Source organism: Aulostomus chinensis, chromosome 3 (genome assembly GCF_037954235.1).
Source record: "Aulostomus chinensis isolate RoL2024-O1b breed Wild chromosome 3, RoL_Achi_v1.0, whole genome shotgun sequence".
In the NCBI taxonomy this organism is placed as follows: Eukaryota; Metazoa; Chordata; class Actinopteri; order Syngnathiformes; family Aulostomidae; genus Aulostomus; species Aulostomus chinensis.
The window spans coordinates 18,011,597-18,033,695 of NC_141322.1; the positions used below are offsets into that span (position 1 = coordinate 18,011,597).

A 22,099-nucleotide genomic window follows, 5' to 3' on the forward strand; every position below is an offset into this window, starting at 1 on the left:
TGTGGGATGCTTCTTCTTTTTTTTTTGACAGGATATCAAACAGATTCTGCCACTTTTGCAACACATCAAACCAGGCCAGTGTTTAATCTCAGAGAGGAGAAGCCTGCAGAGCCTCTGGTGCGAGAGATCCTGGCCTGGCAGCTTTGCTTGACCCCCTAGCATGCTAAAGAGGCAACACCACCTCTTTCTCTGCCAGCCTTGTTTGTTTTTTTTATTCTTTAAATGGTTAATTTTATTTTTGATAAAACTATCAGATCTTTCAGCAACCACAAAGTGTTCAGTTACATGACCATGTTAACGGGGAATATATTGGCTTGATGTTTTGCTACTTCTGTATTCCCTTATGCTCGCCTCACAAGGGCCTTTAAGGAACATTTTTGTCAGGTTTGAAGGGATCCATATCAGTCTCTTCAAATTTGAAGTTTGGAACATGAGACAATAGCTGAATTTGTGGGGATTGAAAAGTACATCCAAAGATACATTTTCCCCTTGTTAGATAACATAGATTCAACCATCAGGTTGAACATATTTTATTGATGCTCAGCATTTTTTTTTTTACCGACTCCTGCCGATGTTGACCTTCTTGTGTTAAGGTTCGATTTTCTGGGTTTTTTTTGTACATATAAAAAAATCATGAAATATTCATATGAAATACAGATATTAGCAGTATTACATATCCTAGTTACAGCAAACAGCACTGTGGTAAGAATTCAGATTAATTAAATTTGAACAGTCAAAATGAGCTTTATAATATTCAGGAGCAGCTTCACTGTGAGGTCAGACGCAACTCGGTGGAAGGGTTGACTTCCGGTATGTTCACGGAAAAACCTTCACCGAGAGAGCCACTTCCGCCTGAGGCCGCCTCTCCTGACAAATAGAAATGGTAAGATAAATTCATCAGAAATGTCGTCAGATAAGCTGTTAAACGGTTACATACACGAGAGCGTGTCCACACCAGCTTGTTACCGCTCCTCCACTCAGTCTTCATTCATTCACAGAGCCGGAGCTCAGCGGTTCTCATCCGGGTTTGGCTAGTAGCAGTTAGCTAACAGGCTAACTATCGTCGGTTCTTTCGCTATGACGTATAGTGCTGAGCTAGTCGTGCCAGTAAAGTGCTACTCTGAAGTTTTTTTCTTACTAGCGTTGAACTGGTTGACAGCTGCTAATGGAGCCAGCTGTGCTGACCCGCAGCTCCTATCGCGGCCTCGTGTTTTTCTTGCTATAATCAGATGACAAGTGGGTCATATTGAACAGATGCTGTTAAAATGACATTTGTCAGTGTAGTATCGTTTGTGCTCGCTTTCCTGAATTCCATCCTACGGCTTATCCTGTTAAGGGTCGCGGGGGGTGAGGGGTGGGGGGCTGGAGCCTATCCCGGCTGCCTTTGGGCGAGAGGCGGGGTTCAGGTCACCAGTCCATCACAGAGCCAACACACGTGAACAGGCAACATTCACATTCGCAGTCACACCTACGGTCAATTTAGAGTATCAATCAGCCTCGTCCCCTCTTGATGTCTTTGGACTGTGGGAGGAAGCTGGAGTACCAGAGAGAACCCACACAGGAACAGGGAGAACATGGAGACTCCACACAGAAAGATCCTGTGATGGAGCCGGGACTCGAAACTGGAACAGTGTAATCACTCACACCATTTCTAAATTCACTTGTGGCTCACTGACTTCCTCCATCTGCTGCCTGATCAAATAATGATGAAATATTCGGAATTCTTTATAACGTGTGTGTTTATATATTTTTTTCAAATGCACACACATATATGCACACACATATATGTACATACTTTTATGCCCCACTGTACTTATATATATGTGTGTATATATGAGATTTTCAAACTCTTAAACAAACAGCAAACATTGATTTACATAGATTTTAAAATTGTTTTTTGTTTTAGTATTAGTTCATTTTTACATCATGTGACAGACCAAATTGAATGGTATGGTAGGATGGAACGCTCACTGACAACACATTTTTGGCCTAAAAGATGGTATGAGATTTGAGAAATATTCAATCTTTTAAAAACTCCTGCAGTCGGACCTGTTCCCTGATGTATTATCGCACAACAAGCACCAAAATTTGACTGCCTGCAAAAAATGGAGAACTGCTTCTGCCCGTAGACTCACTTGTCAAAATAAAGTATGTGAAAGCCTGATTAACATTTACTGCATTAGCTTCTGTCTATCTAGCTTGGTAGCACAAATTTACAGAAGTCACAATTGTGAGAAAAGTTCTCAATGTTTTCCTTTGTTAAATTCAAATATAAGTGCCTTTGGAAGCTCTTTTGTATAACTCTGAAATATCAATTATGTTCTTTATTTCAGGAATTGCACATGACGTTTTAGTCTTTAACATTTGTGGTAGTTTAAATTTTAGGAATGTTGAGCAAAATAATCAATTGAACCCTTTGTGCCTATGAAACCACTGAGGCTTTTGTCTTCTGTTCAGACTGCAACTTTGCGTCCGTATCTCAACGCGGTGCGAGCCACTCTGCAGGCTGCACTCTGCCTGGAGAATTTCTCCTCACAAGTGGTGGAGAGACACAACAAGCCAGAGGTGGAAGTACGGTGAGTGTGTGGTTCATGTTTGATCAGAGGAATGGCAGCAAAGCAGGCTGTTGATGAACACGTTCTCTCCTTCAGGAGTAGTAAAGAGCTTCTCCTCCAGCCTGTGATCATCAGCCGCAACGACAAGGAGAAAGTTCTAATCGAGGGCTCCATCAACTCAGTGCGAGTCAGCATCGCTGTCAAACAGGTCAGTCGGGGCGCTGTCGGCACGCGCACACAACAGATGACTGCACACTAAACTGTGTTTGTGATTGTGAACAGGCGGATGAGATCGAGAAGATTCTTTGCCACAAGTTCATGCGTTTCATGATGATGAGAGCAGAGAACTTCTTCATCCTGAGGAGGAAACCAGTGGAGGTAAGAGGGAGGAGAAAAGACACAAACGCTGTACAGATTTTCTGCCTGTGCACGCTGTGGCCACACTCAAATTACAGCAGCAATTTCTATTCGTTTACTTTTAGTATTTTCGGGGGTTTACAACTCAACCGCTGAGCTACTGTCGTCCTACCTCAACATAGACATTTAAATAATAGTGGTTGCCACAAGTTCCCATCTTCTTTACCGAGGTCGCAGAAAGTTACCAAGTCCATTGCCTACTTTATTAGTCAGGATTTGAGACCTTATTGGGTGGTGGAAAACACAGGTTCTAGGCGCATGGTGAATGGATGGAGCCCCTCTATGCTATAGTCACCCGCGAATTGAGTTATTGGCTGCCATGGTTTAGTTTTAGTTAACCTGGTGACTAGACTGGCTAGTGGCTACCTCATATGTTCAGTATCAAGCTAAAAAAGCTGCCAAAACAGGCCACTTGCTGCACTTAAACTCTCCATTGCTCACTTTCCTTTTCAAAAGCTTGCAAGCTACAATTTGCACTCAGTTTCAATAAATGAAACTAATTTTCTCACCACATCTTTGATTCATTTTGTCCAGCATTTGCAAGCTGCCAGTCAGAGCCATATATTGTCTAATTGATGCTTTCAGTTCAATTAATTCAATCCAAGTCAATGGAACACTCACAAGATGTCACCAAAGTCTCTTTGTCCCTTTAAAATCTTTCAGAAAAGGATGGAAGTGAATCGAATTGTATCGTGAGCTGAATATCGTGTATCGTATCTTGAGATTAGTGTATCGCTACAGATGAGACTCCTGATGTATCTGATGTCACATCAGTTTAGGTTTTCTGTACGAGCTCTCAAAGACATCAGAAAATGTCAGAAACACTGAATGCTTTGGAACACTAGACCCACAACAGCGTTCTCTTCATTTTACAAACAAGTGTGACTGATAGCAGAAGCTTGAACCTGCTGTCAGGTCTGCAGAGAATGTCATGTGAAGGGATCCAGTGGAGAATGGGTTGAAATGTTAACCCTCTCCTTTCGCCCCTCTCCACCTCGCAGGGCTATGACATCAGCTTTCTCATCACCAACTTCCACACAGAGCAGATGTACAAACACAAACTGGTGGATTTTGTCATTCACTTCATGGAGGAGATTGATAAGGAGATCAGTGAGATGAAGCTGTCCGTCAACGCCAGAGCTCGCATCGTGGCCGAGGAGTTCCTCAAGAACGTGAGTTTTTGCCTTTGCCTTTAATGTGTAAAATGACTTTTTTTAAGAGGGCAGCAGCAGTTAACATTGTACTGAGCCTCCACCAGAGTATGTCAATTCTTTGTTGGTAGATTTCTTACAGACAGTTTTTGCTTTCATTTTTCAGTTCTGAGAAGTAATTCCTGGAAATACATTGCTTTTGCAATGTCGACCGTCACTGTGGAGTGTCGACGTTCCAGGGAAGAACCAAAATACGATCAGCCGAGAGAAATTGAGGAATAGAAGACGTACAGTAAAATGTGCCGGCATTCCGCCTGTGTGCTCAACGTTTGTACATGATGAATATTTATACCTGACCTTGTTTTCCGTCTCTGGAGAACTAAGAGTCAGGACATGGTCTTTCAATAAACAGAAAAAGATATTATAATCAATATTAATGAGAGCACAGGGTCATATGGATTAGTTTCAGAGAATTTAAATGTTTTTTTTTCTAAATATATATATATTATGCACATACATTTTATTGCTAAGCTTTGTTACACCAGACGTGTAAGGGAATCGATTGGTGCACATTTTGTTTTCTTACTCAAATCCACAGTGGGGGCTACTGTGGATTGAACTAATTAAAATAAATATACATGCTGGCTGTCAAGATGAATAAAAACATTTTTTTGTAATTTAACGAGTTATTTGTTGTTTTATAAGCACAAAATGTCTCCACCACAAACCATCAAGGTTTATTGTTCAACTGGTCATCAACAAGGCGTTTGGATGTACATGTTTAGGACGGTTACATCATCAAATATAAACAAAATTGTCCAGGATATTACATAGCATATAACAGGTGGACTTGCACACAAAACATACTTTTATACTCCAAAATGAAGTTTTATAGTTGTTGTTTTTTTTAACAAACTGTCATTGCGTTTCAAAAGATCATTACTTCAATCCCAAAAAATCAAGTTTGGCTCGACCAACGACAAGACTCACAGCGCAAAACCCACAAGCTTGATTTATATCATTTCTGGAATGTTAAAAGATTCATGTCACACCTTCTTAATGCTGAGTTCAAACACTGAGCACATTATTTCAAAACAAAACAAAACAGTGCTGCTTAAAAAAGATCCATCTTTCCAGTATTTTTACTGAAATTTTAACAGTTCAAATCCACAAAAATAACCATAGATGGCACCAAAGTAAACAGGGAACTGCTGGAGGTTTCCAAATGCTGCAGGTTTGACAAGTTGTGTGTCAGTAAGACTTTGCTGCAAAGGCAAAAAGTACTGAGACGTTAAAGTTCGATAAGAACTGGGGTGGGAGGATTGAGGTATCTGAGATATCAGGCCAACACTGACACAAATGGCTGGATCGATCAACCGACAGGGCCAATTAACATATTACTGATCAATGATTCTGTAAATTCATGTTAAGCTTATAGAGTTAAGAAAGAAATGTCAAGTTGATGTGGTTGCTATGCAGTGGAAGAATATGGCATTTTACACAATTCATGATACACATTAAATAACATTGCTTGCGCTATCACATTAGACCCACGTATAAAAGAATGGCATTTTCCTGTCTTTTTTGTTGTTGTTTTTCCTCCTCACTTGGAGTCACAGTTATCATAGAGTTCACATAAACAGGTGTATAAAAAAAACAATACATTGAGTGAAAGTGCTTTACAGTTTGATTCTGGGAATATGCATATTATCCCGTGTTTAGCAAAGAAGCTGCCACAGTCACAGGTGATGTCACTCTTCCCATGATTCTGTTCGGTTCCTGAACCGGAAGCTCAAAACAGGAAGTGCAGGAGATCAATCAGAGGTGTCCTGGGACTGTCTGCAGAGCGTCTTCTGTGCTGCGCTGCACATTCACGTTCTGAAACGACGACAGTGAAGGAGTCCACATTAATAATCCCGCAATACTTGTCTGTTTATAAATATTTTCTTTAGAAATTACTAGGAAGTAATTTAACGTAGAATTCACACTTTCAACTTGTACAATAAAAAGTCTTTAAATAGTGAATGTGGGTTTTGCAAAAGTCTTTTTTTTTTTACGTTGTTTAAACTTCAGAGCAGACGCTAAGCAAATCCTGCTCAGACACATTACTATAAACATATCTTCATAAATGTCATCGTTTTAACGGGTTGTTGAATATGACTGGCATTCACTTCATCAGGAAAACAAGTCAGGAAAATTATTTATTTTCAATATGTATCTGTACATTAAGTTAACTTTGACAGCACCAAAAAAATGTACATTTGACTCTAGTGATGAGAAATTAGCACTTGACATTCACTTGTAAAACATGTTAAGACACTTTTAGCTTAAGTTCATTCGCATGCAGCAATTAATGTTGATGTAAAATGTAATTATACACATGTAAATGCAACACAATCAGGGGAATATCTAATAAGAAAAACTCGATAAAACCCTTAGAAACACATTGTCATATGCTTAATTCATAGTTGTCACACACGTTACATGGCTTAATCTAGCTTAGCTCCTGTGACTGACCACCTAAACTAAAAAATGCAGGTATTTACCCTAAAATGTCAGTTTATTCAACAGTGCAGTAGCTATTTGATTGCAGATATGTAGTTCTGACAAAGAGGGAAAAGCTACAGTAGAAACATGCCAGCAGGGCTGATGTCACTGAGTGACAAAGATGAAACGAGAGGACATGACGGAGGTAGGAGTGGTGTCACAGTCGTCTTGGTGGACGTCACAGATCGCTGGCTGGTGGAGATTTAATGGGGCTTTCCTCGACATAGCGGGATTTTTTTATATTCTCTGTACGATAAGAAGAGAAGGAGTGGATCAGCGACGTCTGCCAAGCCTGCTTGAGGAGGGAGGTGCAGACTGAACACTGGGGACGATCCACCATGAGACAGTCACGCACACACACACACACACACACAAACAAGCTTTTAGACATACAGCCTTTACCGTGGGAACTTCCTCCAGACTCAGTGGCAGAACGGAGGAGGTGGGACAGAAATAGCAGTGAGACTAAAAAGCCACCGAGTGGGCTCGAGTCGTCCGGTACCTACCTCTGGTCTGTCTCGGTGTGTGTTCACTGCGTCCACGCCTAAATAGATAGACTCCACTTTACATCCTGAGTGACAGCAGGCAAACAGTCCCAGTTAGATGCCAGAAAGATTAACAACAAGTTTTACAAATGTTTCCAAGCTCACCGTAGGCCAAGGGGGTCAGCTTCAACACGGTGTGCAACGGACACTTCAGATAAGGCAACTCGTCTGTGGAAGCAGCAGCAGAGAGGTCGGTCATTTTAGGGATGGTCGATGAGTGGAAGCAACTAACTAAAACTACCCGTGTTACTGTATGAAACTCTTTCCAAGCCACAGCCCTCATTTTGGAACATTTCCATTTATTTTTCAGAACTTCTCCAGAATATTTTGGGTTATGATTAGGAAAAATAACCTCAATCTATCAGAAAAACTAACTTTTTTTGGGGGGGGGGGTTAAAAAACTAGCACTTCAATGATGGTTGCTTCACTTTGTTTTCGGACAAAAAAGCAAGCAGAAACAACTCAGGAGATTTATCTGTATATTTTCTTAGAAAAGAAATGAACTTCCATTTGATCCAAAAATCTACATTTGATCATTTAGCAAAGAAATGTGGTTGAGAGAAGATAGTATCCCTTTGATGGCTGCAATAATTCATTGAAAAAAAACATCAATGGTTGAAAGTAAGGAATATTCTGAGTAGTTTTGAGAAAAATGCTTTTGACTTTTACTTAACGGGACAGTCTGACGTTGGTTTGTGTGATGTACACAGTAAAGGTCTTATCTTTGCTAGACTTGGGTCAATGTGTCTGCCAGCTCAATAAATCGGAACCATCCCTTTAAGTATCTTAACACTTAGTTTTTCTTGAACTTATGTAAGATGTCAGTAGTATAACATGAGTAGATTTTCACTATTCTTTCCACCCTGATCAAGGAGTACAAATCTCACTAACTTTAGTCAAAATATCCTGATGTCAATCCCAGACTGGACCAAAAACTAAACATATGTCAGTTTTTTTTGGTCCTACCTGCAGTCTTGTCTAGGAAATATGCCAGAAGACAGCGCATGACGGCCTGGTGGCAGATGACCAGAATGTTCTCCTGTCTCTCCAACTCCATGATCACTGGCTCCAGCCTCTGCACCAGGTCCTCGTACGACTGAGAGACGACAACAAAGCTTAACAGTTTAGACAGATGGTTGACATATTAAAGGTAAAAGTATTCATTCATTACCTTCGTTTTTTCCTTTAATTTGTCAACGTTTGGATTGAGAATTTGATGAATTACTCTCTTACCTCTCCTTTAGGGTAGCGGTAGCGGTACTTGTCTTGGTCTCTCAGTGCAAACTCCAGAGGGTAATGCTCTTGAATCTCTTCATACATCATTTCCTCACACACACCCTTGGTAAACAAGGAGAGAGAAGGGTATCAGTCTCCACGCCGAAGTGTTTTAAAATGCTGCAGCTGCCTTCTTTATGGTGGATCAACATACAGCATCGATTTCATTGAGAGACTTCCACTGTTCATACGGAACTCCCAGACACTCGGCTGTCTGAATGGTTCTCTTCATCTGGCTGGTCCAAACCTTCAGATCTTTAATTTTTTGGTCCTGGATGTATTTCCTCAGAGATCTGGCAAACTAGAGAGTAACAACATGGATAAATACATCCATACTCACACATTGGCTGGGCTGACAAATGGTTCAGATTCACCACACACCTCTTTGCCTCTGGCAGACAAGCCAGAGTCGCCTCCGATGCGTCCCTTGATGTTGAGGTCGCTTTCACCGTGGCGACACAGGTAGATGGAGCGTGGTGTAATGTGGATGTTCATCAGGTAGTAGACAATTCTGCTCTGCATGTGGTCAAGGACTCGGTTCACCAGGTATCGACGGCCCACATCCATGATCTTGATGAAGGAGAGGTCCCTGAGGAAGAAGCTCCTCGTTAGGGTTGGGTGGTAAGACCAAACACCAGGGTGAGCAATGGAGGCAGGAGCCCCTAGCGGGAGGCCATTTACTCTTCTGGATTTCATCAGTAAATCTATTCCATCAGCTCTTTTTTCCCTCATGGCAGGTGAGGTAGCCCTTCAACACAGACTCTGTCTGGACTGCACAGGAAGCTCCTATCAGTCCATTGATGGAGAATTTACACATGCGCCAGCTCAGTTAAAATGATAACAGTAGCCTGTGTGTGTGTGTGTGTGTGTGTGTGTGTGTTTGGGGATATGATCATTTGTTTTTGGCTAAATGCAGACTGGATTGTTGGAATGTTTTCTACTGTTGGAGGATTATGTGGCTTTGTAGCAAAGTTACCTCATTCATGTAAGAATTAGTTCATTAGTGGGTCTTGTTATTGTGTCTTTGAGTGGGTTGCTTCAATGGAATCCTACACGTCCCCTGATTACCCTTTTAAATTGAGCAAAGGGGCCCACAGGTTTGTCAAGAAGTTAAGCAGCCGCTAAAACTGTATACCAAAGTAAACTTTTAATATTTAAAAAGGTGTCAAAAGGTGGTTGCCATTAAACGCCTCACTGTGTTGACCCTTTAACCTGCTCCAGGCTACCATGTGCATCCTTACCTGTCCAGATTCTCATCCAGAGGCTGGTAGGACGACTCGTAACACTTGATCCTCTTCATGAAGTCCTCGATGGCCTCCTCTGTGTTGCAGTGGATGTAGTCTGGGCTGCCTAACTTCACTTGCTACAGAGGAAACACCAGGACAGACCAAAGAAACCTGCCTCATTCTGCTTTTTCATTCTGTGAAACGTTCAGGATTTTAAGAGGCAAAACTTACTACGATGTTTTGTGCGATGACATCTGGGTCCTCACACACGGATTCGACAAAAAACACCTAGAGGGATGAAACGGCGTTTAACGTTCATGGAGTTCAGGAGACTCGACAGTAAAATCAACGAAATCAAGCTTCTGTTAACAAACCTTGAATCCGTTTTGCTCAGCAAACTTGACGATTGTCTCTCTTCGTTCTCTTGTCGTATTTGTGGCATCGAAGACCTAAATCCGCAGAAAAAAACAAAAAAGTCCACATGAAGAGTCATGTTGTGATCATTCCTGAAGAATTACAGAGACGCATCGAAAACTCACCGCCACCTGTCCTCCTTCAACACTCAGGTACTGCCGGACGTCGTTCAGAGCGGCCATTGCACAGTGACTGTGGAACGCCAGCAGACAAAACATCAGTTTACCTGCTGGATCGTTAACTGCACTTCAGTTGTAGGCATTTGTCACTTCAGTGTGGGACAAACATGAGAATCAGTTCCTCAAGTTTCATGATGATAGCAGTTTTCCCAACAAGCTGAGGACAGTTTTGCTGATGAGTCATTGCACGACAACACAAGTTCTTAATTTGCACGGGACTCTTGGGAACCTCAAATGATTGAATGACTCTTCACGTCTGGTTCTTTTGGCGTTTTTTTTGTTTTTTTTAACTCTGATATACTGACATTATTACCCAGCTGTGAGTTCAAGGATGCCGCTGTTCCACACATGCGATCAAGACTGGAGAAGGCGGCTGCAGGCTGCTGCCACACTGCAACGACCGTTGTGTGACGCTTTTTTTTCCACAGAACAAGGCAGGAAAAAGTGGCTCAGCAACTTTGAAAAGTGGGTCACAAAAGGATTGCTAGTCTGACAGCTGGACAGAAGCAGCCTCGGGAGGATCACCGTGACACTGGTAGCTCAAATCACTTCGATGCTCATTGGCACAGGACTGCCAGACACGGCAGGTAATTTGCAGTGGATTCTCCAAAGAACAGTTGAAAGAAACACTCTTCTTTCTTTAAGGCCAATAGAATTGATCGCACAGAAATATTGGATTCATGTGCCCGCAGTTTCCGATCATTGAGTTTACAGATTGTGATTACCACAGTGAATCTCACACTTCATGGATTCAACTGGTTGGATCCAGATTAAATCTGGCGCCGCAGCGGTTGTGTGTCATTGCGTGGCCTGTTAGTATGTTGTGAGCTGTTTGCTAACCAGCATTAAACAACAAACCAGAGGAAGGAGATCCTCAGAGCCTGACATGGAGCCTGTCATCCATTTCCTTTCCACAAATTCAAAACAAATGGACACAAAATGAAGGAAGATGGCTGCAGTCGCTTCATGAAAACGAGCAGTCTCTCTCTCTCTGTCTGTTGTTCTAGAAACAGTACAAGGTGTATTCCAGTCTGATCTCCAGCTGTCATGATGAAACATCACAATGTGCCTTCAGGTTGCATTTCTCCACAAAATTCACCCTGGATCATCTTCCCTGGGCCTAACTACTGCAGTATAACATAGTACTGCGTTTTTTGCAGCAGTGCCAGTTTTGGTATGCGCTCAGCCTTTCATTGCACCCGACCACCCCAGCCAGTGATTGGACGGGCTCCTCCTCTCCATCTGAAGGAGTATTTATTGATGAAATGAGTTTTTCACCAGGTCACATGGTTCGCCAGCCTTGTAGGTACATGACATCCGATGAACGCAGCGCTACGTACCGTCTGATTTTTAAGCCCTCTTCGTTATCTGGACTGAAAAACTCAAAGGACTTGTAAATCTTCACACACTCCCTCCTGTACTGGCCGACATTGAACTCTGTTAGAAAGAAAGTTCATATTTTTTTAAAAATAGAGCACTGCTGGTCTCTACTCTAACGGATCACAGTATTTGCTGCAGCGGGTACCTTTGGTTGGAACACCTATCCAGTTCAAGTAGCGCGTTAGCTTCTTGGAAATGTATGTTTTCCCTCGAGCTGGAAGCCCCACAGTCACGATGAGGGTCGGGCAGTTTGTCATGCAAACTGAGAGAAAAACAAAGAGAGAGACAAAAACAAACAAACTTTTAATGGATTCTCACTTCCCGCACGGAAAGTTTGTGAGCTTGTTAACATCATTCCATTCAATTAAATTAGGATCGGGCCTTAATTACACAGTTGTGAGGAATTCAGCACAACGACAAGAGCGTCTCGATGGAAAATCCCCTCCGGAGGAAAGAGATGTCATTACTACAACTAATAAAAGAGCAAGTTGGCTGGAAATAAGCTGCATGTTTCTGAAAACAACAACTTGTCTCAAACAGCCAAAAATGAGGATTTTACAGCTAATAATTATTATTATTATTATTAATATTATTATAATAGCAATTCAGTGCATCTATGTGTGTATTATGGTACAGCTTTCTGATCAAATACTGGTATCAGGTCAGTCCTCTGTAACAGCTGATAGTTGGGACTAAAAGACGCTTGGATTGGAGGATCCCTGGTTGGTTTTGTTTACCAAATATCATCGCTACATCATGCACCAGTGTTCTATCATGATGTTACATAATCTTTGAAGTCAAATAAAGACAGAAGAGGCATGTTATCAAGTCCAAAAAAATGTTGTTGTTGTCCCTGCAGGATAGAGAAGGTCCCTCCACCCTCCTCACATTCACTCAGACACTCCTTTAAGACATACATGCATGACTCCAGGAGCTCCTGAACTCACTGTCCTGGGGATGCAGGGTTTTCAAAGGTTTGAGGTGTGGTGGTGTGGTAGTCCATTCACACACACACACACACACACACACACACACACACACACCATATATAGACACACATACATACATACATACACATATTACATATAGACACACACATACACACATATTATATATAGACACATACATACACACATATACACACACACATACATACACACAGTGTGTCAGATGCAGGACTGAGGTAGCTGCAGTTGGAACAGCTCTAACAGCAGAGCTTGACTCAGCAAAACATCCCAGCTAAGCGATCCTCACCGGCTGGAATAAAAACACCAACAAAAACACGACTGCTGCCTCTCACATCCAGATAACAGCAGCACCAGGGATGCAGGCGGTCAGCCCCGGTGCATGCTTTCATTCAGGTCATGAGTGTGTCATAAGGCCAGATTCAATTCAGGGTTGTTTTTTTCCCTGCTCGTCTCCCCGAGTTCAATTCTGATGTACCCGCAGGTTTATTAATGTTCAAGTCAAGCAGACAAACTGAAAATCGCACAAAAATGAGGGCATATTCAACACTTTGCGAGTGCGTAATATCTCAACAAAAAAAGAAGCTGTGCGTAAATGTCACATGTATGGATAGCATGAGTTTAAACCCAACAAACACTCAATAAAAGATGGAAACAAATTTCGCAGCTGCCCAACAACATCGCATCCACTGCGGTGCTTGGTCAGCCAAGCTGCGTCTTACCGCGTCTTTGAGCGATGTGGCCGTTTTTGCACGGCATCCAGATCTTCCTGAGCGGGTTCTGAGTGAGCTCCCGCGGGGAAGCATCCCGCATGAACTCCTCGTTGTCCAGCATTGTGGATGTCTGATCGGTAACGTTACCCCGCCAGACTGAGGCGGTGGGCTTCAGTCCCGGCAGTCTGATGGAGCAGGGTGCAGGGGGGATGGATGTCACATCAGCTGAGGAACAGCAGTTCTTCCTACCGTAACTACTGGAGACCGAGCGCAGGAAAAGTGCAGGAGCAAAACAAACAACCATGTGCTGCTCTTCATATTCGCTTTATTTCATTTCTACGATAACGACCTACTCTGAAGATAAGTGTTTTTTTTTCCCTTTGTTTTCAAATGTAATGTAACAAACTATCAACTTTTAAAAAATCGTATTCGATAAATTTCATATTCATAAAACAAAAGGTCTGCACTCCCTCATTTAAGCTGCTTTCAACTGAATCAGACTCGTATTTCAAGTCTCTTTAACTGGTGGCTTACTTTTCTGTCTTGAATATATCCGTCACTGGAATAACATTTCATCGTTATCATTTTTATTTTCTATGACGTCATTACGTGGTGTTATACTAATGTCTTATAAGGAACTGGCATGTCTGACTGATAGCAGACAGAACGAATTCAAAAACATCAGCAGTGAAGAAAATGACTCGAACACGATTGCATTCCGTGTATTTCTAAGATGGACATGTAGACATACTGCTATGGTACTTTCGCATGAAGAAAAATTCATTAATAAATATGTTTCGCTAAATTGTCTGAATTAAGGAGCAATGACAAGCATAGTACTTAACATTAAAAATCCTGTGTTTTGGATCTCAGGACAACAAGTTCTTGATCTCTCCCTCACGCTTTCACAACACATTCACATTAAAAAAGTTTTCAATGGAGATAGCGGAAACCTTTACCGTAATAACACGGCAAGTGTGCAAGTGTTGCCGTGAAAACTGCAGACGTTAATGAAAAACAAATGTTAGGTCGTTCACATGCAGCGCACATGGGCAGTGAGTGCTGCTGAGAAAGGAGCCAATCAGAGAGCAGACGGCGAGGCCCAGCAGCCAATAGGAGGGGAGCGTCTGAAACCGGGAGGGCGTGCAGGCTCCTGGACGCTCAGATAAACACCATCAAGAAAATGTAAAGCAGTTTCTACACGACCCAGCCACGCATCCTCTCTGCGGCATAAACCAACAACACAACCAGCCGACCACTTCCTAAACACTTTCTCAGCAGATTTAATTATAAAGTAGGCTTGACGCTTAATGTAGTGGACTTCTTTCTATCCAGATAAACTGTTTATACCTGATGGAATAAATGGAATATCAATTTACAATGAAAATCATTAACTGCAGCTCCAAAAACTTGGACAAATAAGGAGGATATTTGTATTTTTCAAAGGCTCTTACGAAATTATGATCCTCTATTCTGTATTTACTGGGTTCCGTTGTCATTCACAAATGCCATCAATAGAAACTCCCTTTTAATTCAATTGCTTACTTTTCTTTGAAAAAAAAGATACATGATTCACAAAAGCAAATTATCACACTTCAGAAGCTTGACTGAGGATTAAGGCAGCTAATCTTTTAAATTCATTGATAGAGGGAGGTTTTTTCAGTAAATGAAGATAATACAGATACAGATAAATGGTTTCAACACTAAATCCACAATTTTTACAGATTATTACTAATTCAGAAATTCATATGCAAATATCTGATCACAACTTTAAATTCAACTGTCAAGGCCTGACTGAATAATACCAGTTAACTACATTCTGTCGGAATGAATCGAGTAGTCTCTGCCCTGACAGACATAAGTGTAGTGTCGCAGTTATAACAACAGGTGGCACTGTACGCACAGTTTTAGAAAATGTCACAAAACAACATCAGGGATAAAGATTTAACTGACTGAGGCGGGGGAAAAAAACACAACACTTCAGAGTCTGCCAATATCTCTGTGACAGGGTCAGAAGCCACAGTGACTGGAAACACAGCCAGAGGTCAGAGGTCAGAGGGCTAGCCTGTCCCACAGCAGTCAGCAGGACTAATCCCATTGCCCAAATCTGAGATTTCAGCAATAATCTCATTAATATAATCTAAACTTTGAACACAGAGAGAAGCATACCAGACAGGTCTACTGTTGCTACAGGCTGCTCATCTACTTATACATCAGCTGGAAAGGAAATGGAAATATCCTCAGTGATAAACAATAACGCTATTAATTCAAGCTGCTTTAATCTAAATTAAGCGAAAAAACAATTGTACGACCAATGTATTTATTTTCAAAAGGATATGGTTAAGAATAAAAGAAATCACTAAATATCTGACATCGTAGCTTCATCAAAACAGGTCACGTATTCCTTTAACACTGGTAACACTATTTTTTTATTCAATCTGCATCTTTTTTTTTAAATGGAAGAGAAGGAATGCAGAAGCACTGATGCTGTCAGGGGATAATGTTTATGATTAGCCCTGCTTCTCAGAAATGACAGCACACCTTCCCCAAATGATAATTAGAGAGAATGAAAGAGGAAGAAGGCGGAAGGCAGTAAGGTGCAGGACAGGCAGGAGAGGGTGGAGGAGGAGAGAATTCCTGTTGCTGCAGCAGGTGTGACAGAAAGGTATGGGAGTCACTGTCTCATCATCTATGATAGTGGTTCTCAAGTATTTTTAGGTCCTGTAGTATGGCGTCAGATAGCTGTCAAAATCATGAGAGCGCAAATACAAACTAAACGAGCACAGGATCAGGAATTGAGGGCATAAAAAACACAACATTGAGAGGTCAAAAATAATCTTGTGGCAATTCAAGTTTTGTCTCCAGCGTGTAAATTGTGACAGAGAGCAGTTGTGAGACGGTGGCGCTGCTCGCTCTCTCTTCTAACTTACAAGCTCGCTCGCTCGCTTCGGGATGTTTTTTCGCTCTCGATATTTTTTCCTACCAGAAATACGTCACGGGGGTAAGGCTCGACAAGACGATTGCCGATCGAAGTTCGTCGGCGGAATACGCCTGTTGATGGTCAGCTGTTTGAATCAATTTTTCTTAGGCGGAAGGTGGCGGTCATGCAACGAACATGCCATTAAACCACATAGAAGAAGAAGGAGTATAAGACGTAGTTCGAAGTACACCCGTTAATGGTCAGCGGTGCCAAAACTACCCAGCTCCATGATTTGATTTTTATTGTAAGTATTATTGTGTGAAGTCCTATTTAGATCAACAGTTGGTAGCAAACAGTCTTAACACAGCAACTATCTCAGGAAGGTGTGGAGTCACAAGAAAATTGATTTAAGCAGCTGACCATTAACAGGCGTATTCCGCCGACGAACTTCGATCGGCAATCGTCTTGTCGAGCCTTACCCCCGTGACGTATTTCTGGTAGGAAAAAAATATCGAGAGCGAAAAAACATCCCGAAGCGAGCGAGCTTGTAAGTTAGAAGAGAGAGCGAGCAGCGCCACCGTCTCACAACTGCTCTCTGTCACAATTTACACGCTGGAGACAAAACTTGAATTGCCACAAGACTTATTTTTGACCTCTCAATGTTGTGTTTTTTATGCCCTCAATTCCTGATCCTGTGCTTGTTTAGTTTGTATTTGCGCTCTCATGATTTTGACAGCTATCTGACGCCATGCCGTAGCCCTCAAAATGTGTCTGCTGCCAAAAAGAACTACAACGTTCACGCTCGCCCTGTCAGACACGCTGCTGGAAACCCCAGATCAGATCATCCTCTCGCTCCTGCTCCCATGCAGCCAGGGTGTTTCAACCTTTTTATCCATATTTGAGCAAGTTAGGCAACAAAGTAGAAGCTAAAGTGCCTTAATTTCTGACAGAGGAAGAACAGGACATCTCATTGCTAAATGTACTGGGGGCGCATCCCCAGAGGGTTACCTGTGGCCCCCCCTTACCCTGTCATTGGCAAGTCCTCGGTTCTGAATTTCAGCATGTGGGACAGGATCAGAGCCAATCAAAGTAAGAGGAGGAACAGGTTTCTACAGAATGAAGGATTATGAGAAGATATCACACAGTGTTTTGAAACTGTAACTTCACGTACCACCAACGGCATGTGTACCTCGGTTTGGGAAGCTAATCAATCAGTTTGGAAAAGATGTTTTTTTTTTTTTTTTAGCCAACATTAGCCGTCATCTATCTCAGTAGTTCTCACGCTTTAGCACAAGATTGCAACAATTTTGAAAATGCATAATTTCAAGGCATGTAAATCATCATCCAGAGAGCATTCAGTACATGAATGCCTCAACGACATGGCAGCATGACATCATCAATGTCCAAAATCGAATCAATTGTTCATCAACCTAAGTTCAACCAGCTGACAACCTCCTCACTCGTCGTTATTCAACCTCGGTCATTGATGACATTTTGGCTGATAATCAATTCCTTTGTGGAAAGTGAGCTCTCGTCTACAGAGGTGAATCAAAATCTTTCCACAAATGTTTTGAGTTAATCCGTTAACAGACGGAGGGGTGAAGCGACACCATAGGAGAATCACTGGACTCACACTGATTTGTGTTGCTGTCAACACCAGCCGACACACCGGCCCGCAACAAGCGGAACAAAGCCTCTCGCATCTTATAGCGATTAAATCAAATCGTGTCTCTTGGACATACCATCCGTTCACCTTTACTGTTTCGTTTACTTCTCAAACATGTGACAAAACCTAGAGCAGCCAAAGTGTGATTTACAGCAAGTTCGTTTAGAAGTGAACAGCGTTTCCATGCAGACCTGTACAATGTTTACAAGACTGACTAGCTTAAGCTATAGGGGAGATCAGTGGGTGACTGATGAACTGAAGTTAAACTCTGCTTTGCTACGCACTGTTGCTGTTGGATCCTGGCTACAGGGATTTATCACCATTCAGCCACAAGAGTACCAGGGAGGTCGTATGCTGGTGTTGGACAGGTCAAGGTCAGCGCCCAGTTCAACTTCTTCAATGTCACACTCCTACAAATATGTTTTTAGACCCTTTTGGGTTTCAAAATGGCGTCAGTGCCTCCTCTGCTTCCTTCACTCAGGTTACATCTTCTTTGCCCACCATCCATGTTTATGACGAGGAAACAGTAATAAATATATGATCTATGGGCTTTTCCAAATGTTTTGTGATTAAATAAACATGTTACTTTTATCAAATTCTTTCAGTTTTATGAAAGACAATACTGACATCTGTGAATATCAGTTATCGGCCAAATCAGTTGTAAAAACATCAGCATACACCAGAATCGATATGATTTTCTTAATTCGATGACATTATCAATTTTGCTAATCAGAATCTTTCTCCATTCACTGATTGATCACTAGTCAGTTTTCTGTGTGGAGAAAAAGAAAAAGGCCAACAAAGAATTTCAGTGTCAGTTCAACACTGATATGACCTCTGGATGTGAACGCCAGTGCCACTGTCACACTGGGTACATGGTGCTGCTCTCATATGTACAGCATCCAAACTTGGCCTTCCAGGTTATTGAAGATGATTCCACCCATAATCACTACACAGACGTGACAACCAGCACAGTTGTCATCTTTCTTAATAGAATAAATGTAAGTTTTAAGTGGAGTGTTTACTGCTCTCTACTGGATTTCTTGTTCCAAACTTCCAATATTGTGGAGTCTGGCGTAATTTTTTGCAGCGTGCAAACTGTCAGGCATTGGTTTACAATCTATGACTGAGCTCAATTCCCTAAGATTGTATTCTGCAGCGTGAGGTTTTCCGTTATTAGAAAAGCATCCTGACCGACACCTTTGACAATGTATGTGTACAGAATTTGAAAGCTTGTTTGTGCAATTCACAGACAAGAATATACTGGAACGTTCAATATTTTGGGCTGTTTTCCATGTACTGTCAGTGGTTTATTCTGGTCTAGGTTCTTGTGTTGTGTGTAGCACAGTCTGTGATTCTTTTGAGCGAGAGGAAAATGCCACCATGGCACAGAAATACTGCTACATTTGCACAAAAAAAAAAACCACCAAAACCCACAAAAAAATAACACTAACAGCCTTCATTGTCGCCAGATGCAAAACATCAGCTGAATCAGTGGACAGCGCAGGCGTACAATTGCTGCATAGATGTGACACACACACACACACACACACACACACACACACACACAAGCAGGCTACAGCTCTGCCTGAAAGCCTTTAATGAGATTCAGAGCGAAGCGGTGAACTTTCCCCCAGATAGAGAGCAGACACAGGGAGGGAGGTGCAGAGAGAGAGAGAGAGAGAGAGAGAGAGAGAGAGAGAGAGATGGTAAATGAGCACAAGAAGAAGTGATTTATTGTGATTATTCAGAGTAGGGATCTGGCAATGAAAAGACAAAATAAGATACTGAGATAGAAAAAGGAATGAAGTAGTGAGGTGAAGCAGATTTACTGCAGCTGGCAGGATGCACATGAGTGTATAATCTGGTGGGTTTGCTGCATCCACTCATTCCCCTCCCTCTTCAGCACACATGCACTATTTCAGCAATCCAGGGTTTAACGACCGTGTTCATGACAGCAAGAATGGCTCACTGTGCACATCAACAGCAATGTTTATATTAGGCGCATCAGACCTCCTCCATGAGTATATGCAGTTTCTAACATGTTTTTCCTGTTTTCTGCCTCACACAATGCCGTGTGTGTCAGGTAGCTCTGTCCGTCCCTCCTATATCTGCTACAAGGGCTCAGCCTGCACACATCTCAGCTACTGGGACCATATTTGTACAAAGAACAGCCAGTCTCCCCTTTAAGGTCAATCACAGACAAGAGTTTGTTCTTTCTGCATTGTCACAGCAGGACAACACTGTGCACCTAAAGGAGACGGATGACTAACCGAATTACATAATAACTGAATCACTGGATTATATAGGCCATAGCATTAGTTCACACAGTGCTTAATTTAGCATGAAGGGGGTTCACTGGGGAACAGGGATATTTCATAAGGGTCTCTGCTCTGCTGTACACATAATGACAGATGGTCCGAACTAAAATGTTACCCACTGACGTGATGGGATCACCTGCTTGACCAGGATTGTGGATCCAAAATAATACTACAAGCTCCTGTCCATCTGTTCTCATGACATGCAAATTGTTACAAATCATCTTGGAAAAACATAGTTCGTATGTAGCCGTTGAGAAGTAAAGACCAAAAATAATTTCATTTACCTTTGTAGATATGCATGGTCCTTCAACAATGGTGCACAAGAGGTTAGGCACTTAAGGTTGACTTTTGGATCTGACATCTTATCTCATTGCTAACCACAAGTGCTATTATGGTCAACTAACCCGAGAAATCAAATTCTTCCTTGAGTACCAACTTGAAATCAATGCTCTACCTCATAAAGGCATTTGAAACATTAAAAGGAGATGATTTTGGAATTATAAAGTCTCCCGTTAATACATTCCAACTCAGTCCGTCAGCTAGCTTCCTGGCTAGCTAAACTACAGCTTCAGGCTTGACAGCTTATAGGGAGACGCTAGCTTAACAAGCTCGCTAGACAATTGCAAAAGTAACAAATGTATTTTCTCCACTACATAAACACTGAAGCACTGTTTCCGCGATATATCACGGCGGTGTATCGCTGTCTGTCCTTCCAGCGCTGGGCGACAGAAAGAAGCGTGCCTACGTGACTGACTTGTTTACTTCATCCGCCTGCTAGCCCAGCTGCTCCCCAGCACTTCTGCTGCCTCCAACACACAACATCGAATAACTGACACACAAGCTGTCAAAATCACCCAACAACGGGCAAAAGTCAGCGGGAGCTGGAGACATACCTGCCCTGTCCCGCGTGTGTCTCGGAGGACATGAGCCCCTCATGGTCCCCGGTGTTAAAGTCTGGTCTTCCCAGCGTGCTGAGGAGTGTGTGTATGCGTGTGTAGGTGCGTGCGCGTGTGTGTGTTCGCCTCGACAACAGCAGCAGCAGCGGATGCAATGAATGAAGTCAGTTGACAGCGACGCCCCCCCCCCCCACACACACACACACACACGCCTTCCTCACGTACTTGCGCACCTGCACGCTCACCTGCTATTGTTTTGATGATTTACCATTCGATTTGTATAGATAGATAGATAGATAGATAGAACACAGACACAAAAGAAAATACTAAAAGTATACATTACGCATGGACTTTGTACGTTCCAGTAATGGATCCTCCGACCTGTGAAGGTCAGGCTGAGGTGTTCCGCTGGTCTGATTGTGTTCTCTTGAAATGGTCCGACCTCCAGTGTGAAATTACATCATCTTCATCAAGTTTTGCCGCGTTTCCTATTGAAAATGTTTACCTTAGTGGTTCCGATAAATTCAGTGGTATTTAATGTACAGTATTTTCTATGAAATCTTTTGAGAAAAAGTACAAAAGTAAAATACACTACTGTTTTAAGGAGGCAGGGAAAGGCCGTCCTCCCAACCCTATTTGTCTGTAACATTATACTGTGATAAGATAACTTAACACATGGTAACGGACTATTATCCTCAATTTTAGCTAAAAAAAAAACCCACTTCTCATTGTGTCAAAATAATTATCTTATTGTAAAATGTTGTTAACCTGTGATAAACAAGTTGTATTCCACCGTCACTTGTTACTGTATCTTGTTATGTCTGGATAAGTCTAATAAATAAAAAAGCAGTTGTATGTCCTTTGTCAGCTTCCAGAAAATAGAAAACCTACTACATGTATAAGTGAATAGATTGCAAATATTTTGCGCA

General features: G+C 42.0%; 2 protein-coding genes across 11 annotated transcripts; one reads left to right on the top strand and one right to left on the bottom strand.

The window, feature by feature from the left end:
• The first annotated feature begins 747 nt into the window (after positions 1-747).
• arpc4 (actin related protein 2/3 complex, subunit 4) lies at positions 748-5,029 on the top strand. Its single transcript, XM_086199229.1, has 6 exons — positions 748-883; positions 2,458-2,576; positions 2,652-2,763; positions 2,838-2,933; positions 3,974-4,144; positions 4,290-5,029. The coding sequence occupies exons 1-6, from the start codon at positions 881-883 to the stop codon at positions 4,293-4,295; spliced, it is 507 nt and encodes a 168-aa protein (XP_086055355.1). The 5' UTR covers positions 748-880; the 3' UTR covers positions 4,296-5,029.
• On the bottom strand, positions 4,840-21,586 carry pfkfb4b (6-phosphofructo-2-kinase/fructose-2,6-biphosphatase 4b). 10 transcript variants are annotated; one of them, XR_015112093.1, is made up of 15 exons: positions 13,377-14,526; positions 11,835-11,951; positions 11,650-11,746; positions 10,256-10,322; positions 10,091-10,165; positions 9,948-10,004; positions 9,732-9,853; positions 8,872-9,079; positions 8,645-8,791; positions 8,449-8,553; positions 8,182-8,311; positions 7,321-7,383; positions 7,177-7,241; positions 6,762-6,992; positions 4,840-6,001 (listed from the first exon to the last, which is right to left on the bottom strand). XR_015112093.1 is itself a non-coding variant. In XM_086199218.1 (15 exons), the coding sequence occupies exons 1-15, from the start codon at positions 20,633-20,635 to the stop codon at positions 6,849-6,851; spliced, it is 1,650 nt and encodes a 549-aa protein (XP_086055344.1). In that variant the 5' UTR covers positions 20,636-21,051; the 3' UTR covers positions 6,020-6,848. The 10 variants fall into 10 exon arrangements, 9 of the variants coding, with proteins under 9 accessions (XP_086055353.1, XP_086055346.1, XP_086055344.1 ...); XM_086199218.1 differs by lacking the exon at positions 4,840-6,001 and adding an exon at positions 20,559-21,051 and having other exon boundaries at positions 6,020-6,992; positions 13,377-13,552; XM_086199222.1 differs by lacking the exon at positions 4,840-6,001 and having other exon boundaries at positions 6,020-6,992; positions 13,377-13,552; positions 14,327-14,342.
• Between the last annotated feature and the right edge of the window lie 513 nt (positions 21,587-22,099).